General features: G+C 42.3%; 1 protein-coding gene across 1 annotated transcript; it reads right to left on the reverse strand.

Moving 5' to 3' along the window:
- Positions 1 to 521: 521 nt before the first annotated feature.
- On the reverse strand, positions 522 to 6,355 carry LOC103638709 (116 kDa U5 small nuclear ribonucleoprotein component-like). Its single transcript, NM_001394737.1, has 10 exons — positions 5,486 to 6,355; positions 4,299 to 4,367; positions 3,024 to 4,217; positions 2,801 to 2,899; positions 2,521 to 2,679; positions 1,991 to 2,076; positions 1,702 to 1,900; positions 1,470 to 1,580; positions 1,137 to 1,343; positions 522 to 970 (listed from the first exon to the last, which is right to left on the reverse strand). The coding sequence occupies exons 1-10, from the start codon at positions 6,248 to 6,250 to the stop codon at positions 872 to 874; spliced, it is 2,988 nt and encodes a 995-aa protein (NP_001381666.1). The 5' UTR covers positions 6,251 to 6,355; the 3' UTR covers positions 522 to 871.
- Between the last annotated feature and the right edge of the window lie 361 nt (positions 6,356 to 6,716).

Consider the following 6,716-nt stretch of genomic DNA (forward strand, 5'->3'; position numbering starts at 1 on the left):
GATGCAATTTCATGAGGAGGTATAAAAACAGTGTTTTTGAAACGCCCTTTAAAGAGTTTCGAAAATTTCACGAAACTGATCTCTAGTTTGAGTTTGTTTTGAAGCTAAAGCTTGTAGATTTGGACCTGATAGAAACTGAAATAGACTTGAAATTCTTAAAATAGACTCCAGCTTCTATAATATAATCTAAATGTGCTTTATTTGTAAAAAAAAACAAGAGGTCTGATTTCTGACGCACTACTGCGTCTTATCAAATTGGTGACCGATTAATGGATTGTATCGACCGATAAACCGTTCCTAAACCACTCAAAATAATAATAAAACCTAATTGAGATTTAAATTTGGCTTATTTCTATCAATTTATTCCGATTAATCACGATAAATTATTTATCGGCGCTGACCGGTTTTTAGCCCCCAACCGGTTTGTAGAACCATGCTCGGAACAGAACACATGCTAAGATGATACTTTCAGAATATTTTCAGTGGTGCGATTTCAAGAAACTTAGCAGGAAAAGCAAAAAGGGATCAAATAAGTAAAATCTTACTACAAATCTACACCGGCGAAGATGCCATTGCCGCTCAGAGTTCAATAAAGACATTTAAAAATAGTCTCTGTCCTCAAGGGTGCTGATTGGTCAGATGGTGTAAAAACTAGTACAGTACATACATGATTTGCATACGGTACCCACTTTAAACATTCGCTACATGATACCCAGCAATCATAATGTGTTAATCAAAACGAAACAGGTAGGGGCAAATGCCAGCATAAAGGTGCGACTGGAACTCCGGCAGTCCCATCTGCAGCATGTATGGTATGAAGAAGCTGAGGGCATTTGCATCTTCCACGTGTGCACTTCATCTCGCTTTTTGACTACATCATTTGCAAGTGGATATCAGCAGCCTGTTGGGCCAGCTCATTCATCATGGCCTCGTCGAAGAATTTATTGATGCTCACATCTTCACTCATGCCCTGCAAGTGTGATGGTGCATACAGTTAGCATTATGGCTAGTATAACACTGACAAGGATTTTTACTGTATGATAAAAGTTACGGGAGCAAATTATATGGTTGCTTATAAATCAACTACGATAAAAGTTACGAATATATGGTTGCCATAAATCAACTATATCCCTTACCTTCCTTCGCCTGGTCTTTACCATGAACTCACGGGCAAGGTGCTGCATAGGTGCTGGCTCCAGAGGGCGAAGGACAATACTCTTATCTAAGGGATCACCAGGAACTATAGCCCAGTGATCGAATACTGACAAACAAAAGGCTTGTCCCTGTGTATGGTATCTGAGATCTGTCTCAAATCCAAAAGACTCTATAACAGGTAAAAATGCCTGGAAAACAAAGAAACAATATCATTACTCAAAAAATAGTACTAGATTGGTTCACTAGCATGCTGTTATCACAAAGGTTTTCCAGAAGGAAGACAAAGGGTGAATAGAGCTCACTGTGTTCCTTACCTTAACAATGTATATTGGAGTGCCTGGCTTGGGTACATCAGCTGTTACATGACCACGCCGCCGGGATAGCACCGTATAAATTGCAGAGACACAATCAATTGGTGTTTGGATCTGCCAAGTGCACACATAAGATCATCAGTCGTCAGATATGTCAACAAAATAGAAACCAGGTAGCATTAAAATATGTGCATGTATCCACATCCTTGTGTATAATAGAAGCACTAGGACTGACCTCAACATAATACACAGGTTCCATAAGGCGAGGAGTAGCCATAAGGAATGCAGAGTAGACAACACGACGTGCTGTGGGAATTATCTGACCACCACCACGGTGCAATGGTTCTGGAGCTATGTTTGCATTTAAGATCTTGAATTTTACATTCCTAATTGGTTCATCACACAAAGGACCTTCTCTAGCACCCCACTGGAACCTATGTATAGGTTAATAAATAATCTGGTTAAAAAAGGCAATGTAAAGGATTCCAAATGGACTAAACTAACTGAAGAGTGCAGAGCCCTACCCTTGAACAATTGAATCTTTCACTGCATTGAGCAAGTTCTTGTCAACCTCAATTGAAAGTGTGTCATCCAAAAGAATGTTAGGACCCTGCATGTCAAGTAAAATGTATCCAGGTACTCAGTAGATGGAAATACAAAGGGCAGACCTAGTGCCAGAGACTCCTACATAAGGGAGATCTGGAGAAGGGATAAACTGAGGCAAGCCTTCTCTCCGCAAATACAGAGAGAACGCTTCGAACCCATGACCTGGTGACTCTGAGACAGCTCTCACCACCGCACCAGGTCTGCCCTTCTAAGATGGAAATACAACTGATGGGAAAATAGTGTTGATCAAATGAAAAGGCTGATGAATTGTCGGATAATTCATGTAATAGGAACAAATCAAAGTCAATGGCAAAAACAAGCACTGAGATTGACTGAGGGTCAGAAGCACAATGGGTTCATTGATCTCCAGAAATGGTGAGAAAAGGAATAAAGAATAACCAAGGTTGCAAAACAGAATCAGATCAGTCAGCATTTTAAGGCATATCACCTGCTTGTCAGGTCCAAAAGCCCATATTGACCTTGCTGCAAGCACATCCCACTGGTAGCGTTGGCGAAAGAAGTCAGTAATTTCTTTCTGTCTTGAATCAAGGCTAACAAGACCATTCTCAATATCTTCTGCTAAGCCCTTCTCTAATGGTTCAGCAAGCTGTATCATGCCATAAAGACAAAAGGTACAATAACATATCAGTTGCTTGCATTTACAAATAAAGATCAACACAGGAAATGTCAAAAGAAAATACAAAGAGTGCACTCAAGAAAATGCTTACCATAGTAATTTTGTTCCTCTTGTTAGGTGTTTCAGCAAAACATTTCATAGAAGAAGTGTCAACAACTGTTTCACAAAATGTAACAACAGGATCTGCTACCTGCATGCCAAAAGGAATCAAAGCAAATCAATTTGGTCCACCCTAAAAATCAAATTAGTTCACCCCCCCCCCCCCCCCCCCCCTCAAAAAAAGGAGGGGGATTAGAGAAGTGCATCATTCATACCTTCACTTCGACCTCTGAATAAAGCTCTCTCAGGTCCTTCATTATGGAATCCAGATATAGTTCACCAGTCCCCAGAATAGTGTGCTCTCCAGACTCCTCAACCTTAGTAATAGCAAGAGGATAGCTCTTGCTAATTTTACGAAGACCTTCAACCATTTTAGGAAGCTCACTTGGGTTGAGAGGCTCAGCTGCTATTTTCACAACGGACAAGGTGTTGAAACGTAGAGGTCTAAATATGTACACGTCTTCATCAATATTCATAGGACATATAGTAGCAGTTTTCATTATTGATGCATCTACACCTTCAATGAGAACCCAAGAGCCAGCAGGGGCTTTACTAATTGCAACACGGTATCGTGCCTGATAAACCCACAATTTGGTCACCTCTTTGACAGTCATATCCTCTTCATCATCTGGAGAATAGCCTTCTCCAAGGACCCTCACGGTCTGTCCAGTCTGTATTGTGCCACTATAAACTCGTCCGAAGACATCAAAGACACTGCAATCAGACTTTGGATATAGTTTTGTTACGTTAACCATAAGGGGTCCATTGGGATCACATTTTTTCATGGCATCTACAATAGAGGAATCTTGTGGTCCAGTGTATATGTGGTCTATCTTCCTTGCAGCAGCATCCTTCACCGAGGGGATATGTTTCACTAACATATCAGTAAAACCAGTACCAGTGCCAAAAATTGAGCGGCAAGCTAACCGCAGCAAAGGTCTAACATTTAGCTTATAAGCTGCATTGCTCAGTGTGACACCCAATTCAGCAAGCTTTGATTCCACATTCCCCTTTTGCTCACCAACAACCAGACTATAAATTTTGTACAGAGGCTCAAGGATAAACTCAACAAATGATCTGTTAGCTCCTTCCTTTGGCGGCTTCTTTTTAAAGGTTCTAGAATCAGGGTGAAAATACAGGTCTCCCCATAGGCGAGATGCAAATTTCTCATGGTCAAATTGAACCCCATGAATCTTTAAGTAAAGATGCGCAAAAGACTGTAAGGTAAAAGACCAGCCAGCAGCACCACTTGCAAAACATACGTTTCCAGCAATAGGATCCACCAGCTGAGTGCCACCTACTGTAGTAGAACACGATGAGATAAGATCGTTAATTGCCTCTAGAGTATGCCGCAGCTTGAAATATGCATCATTTGGGGGCAGCTTTAGTTCTGTTATCAATCTGTCAACCTGTAATAGCACACAGTAAGCATAAACTTCAATTTCATGTAGTTACTGGAACATAATAGAAAAGGGGCAGCAAAAACGTACCTTGTTAATCACAACAACTATGGGAAGCCTTTCTTGGATTGCATGACGAATTGCCCTCTCAGTATTAACCTAATAACCAACAGAGGTAAGTACACTCTAGCTGTCTACCATGCATGTAAACTGAAAGTACAAAAAATTATTTTCAATATCCCCACATCTTGTAATTTCTAAAACCATTGGTAATCTAAATCTCATGTTCTCACCTTTCAACACAAACATGAACATCATAAGCTACTTACTTTACCAAAAAATCACCAAACTTGCAATTTGCAGTATGACAAAATCATGTATTCATGTTATCTGGGTATTTCAAATTCTGAGAGTGTTGGTTCACATGTGGCTAATTTACTCTGCCCATAATGGCTGAAAACCTACACGTTCAACTTAAAGCTCATTCGCTACTATAGGTTCACACGACGTTCCATAAATCGAATCATTACAAATAAGAACATGGCCTTTAATCCAACAGATGTAACCATATGATAATCAACGTGCTCAATGCATCGGAATCCACAAATGCGCTGACAACTTAAAATCCACAAATGCGCTGACATCTTAAACCCAAGCTAAACACAGCTTACAATACAAATCCCAATATAATGACATCTGCCTAAACCGAGTCTATAAAGTTAGCACATGTGTAAACCTTGCATATGAAGCAAGTTTGTGAACATCATGAAGCATTAGTACACTGTTCCCAAGCACACAATAAGGTGTATTTAGACAAATCTAGCAAGCAAGTTATCACCATTTACCAATCACACTCAAAACAGTAGACACAGAGATTAAATTAGTCTAATCGCTATCTGATTTGATCTGTGGGTGAAAACAAATGCTCTGCCTGGAATATGCCAACAGCTGAGACCTCTATCTTAGTATTTTCAGCAATGTCACCCATTGCTCATTTAGAATGTATGGGTCGGACATCTGGAGAAATTTCTGTTACGCTGAAAGAAAACTTTGCTCCCTTCCAATCGAAATAGAGTGAAGTGCCCTAAGTTGGATGGGATACAATGGGATGTTGAGTCTTTGCTGAAGTGAATTAGGTTGACCAGATTGTACTACATACAGATTCATGTCCTCATGATCCACTATTTTCTCTAAAATGTGTGTTAACAATAGTAATTTCAGCATAATGCATCATTATAGCAAAAAAATGACTACAAAACAAAAAGTCAGTGCATTACCATTACTCCCTCGGCAGCATCAACAATGAGCACAGCCCCATCCGCAAGTCGAAGTGCCGCAGTCATCTCATCAGAGAAGTTGACATGCCCGGGCGTGTCCATGATATTGCACAGGTATGACTTACCGTTTCCCCCCTCGAGAACAAGCGACATTGGCACAGCCTTGATGGAGACCTGCCTCTCCTGCTCGTCCACCCTTGTGTCAGTAAACCGCACATGACGCTCCCCCTCGGAGTCGAAGGTGTCCACTTCGTGTGTCTGCTCTACGAGCATGTCCATGAACACCGTCTTCCCGTGCTGGAGGTGGCCGACGAGAGTGACGTTGCGGACGAGCGCGGGGTTGCCCGCGAGACCGAGGAGGAAGTCGGTGGACGCGTAGGTAGACGTGGCCGCGGCGCGGGTCCCGACCTCGAACTTCACGACGCGTGGTGGCGCGATGATGGGCATCTCGAGCGGCTGCTCGTCCTCGTCCATGACGAGCGCCTCCACGCCAGGCCCGTACACCTCCTCGGCGGTGGGATAGTACTTCTTGTCCTCGGCGAGCACCACGGCCTGCTGGGACGGGTCGCCCTCGTCTTCGTCGACGTCCATGAGCGCCGCAGGGCGGGAGGGGGAGCCCGACGGGGAGCGCGCCGCGGGGGACGGCGAGCGGGACGCGGTGGAGGACGGTGAGGCGCCGGCGGCGTCGGAGTCATCATCAGCGTCGGAGTCGGCGAGCTCTGGGCCTATGTAGTTTCCGAACTCGTCGTAGAGGCTGTCGTCCATCGCGGCGGCGGCGTTATAGGAAGCCCCTAGGGTTTTGCTCGGCGGCGGAGCTGGGATCAGGTTTTGGGATTTGGGAGGAGGGAAGACAGTAAACTAGTTGTCTTGGTGTTTGTTTGGTTTGTAAGAGCAATACAGTAGAACTAGTTGTCAAGGAACTTGTCACTAGTGTGGTGTTTGTTTGGTTTGTAAGAGCAATTCCAATAGTTATGTAAACTTTAACTCTTTAAATCACAGATTTAAACAGTTGCTAAATAATTTTGGGAGTAAAAAAATATGAGTTTTCTAATTGTTAATATAGGTTATAGTTTTGTTTTGTATCTATTTATATAAAAAAATTAAGTTACAAATATCATCAATTACCTTTATTATCTACATAATGCAGTTAATATTTTTGTTTAGAGAGTCGCTAAATGGTTGCCAAATATAGAGAGAAAATGAGGTCAGATGACAAGTTGCTAAATTTAGA

Source organism: Zea mays, chromosome 9 (genome assembly GCF_902167145.1).
Source record: "Zea mays cultivar B73 chromosome 9, Zm-B73-REFERENCE-NAM-5.0, whole genome shotgun sequence".
NCBI classification, from domain to species: domain Eukaryota; kingdom Viridiplantae; phylum Streptophyta; class Magnoliopsida; order Poales; family Poaceae; genus Zea; species Zea mays.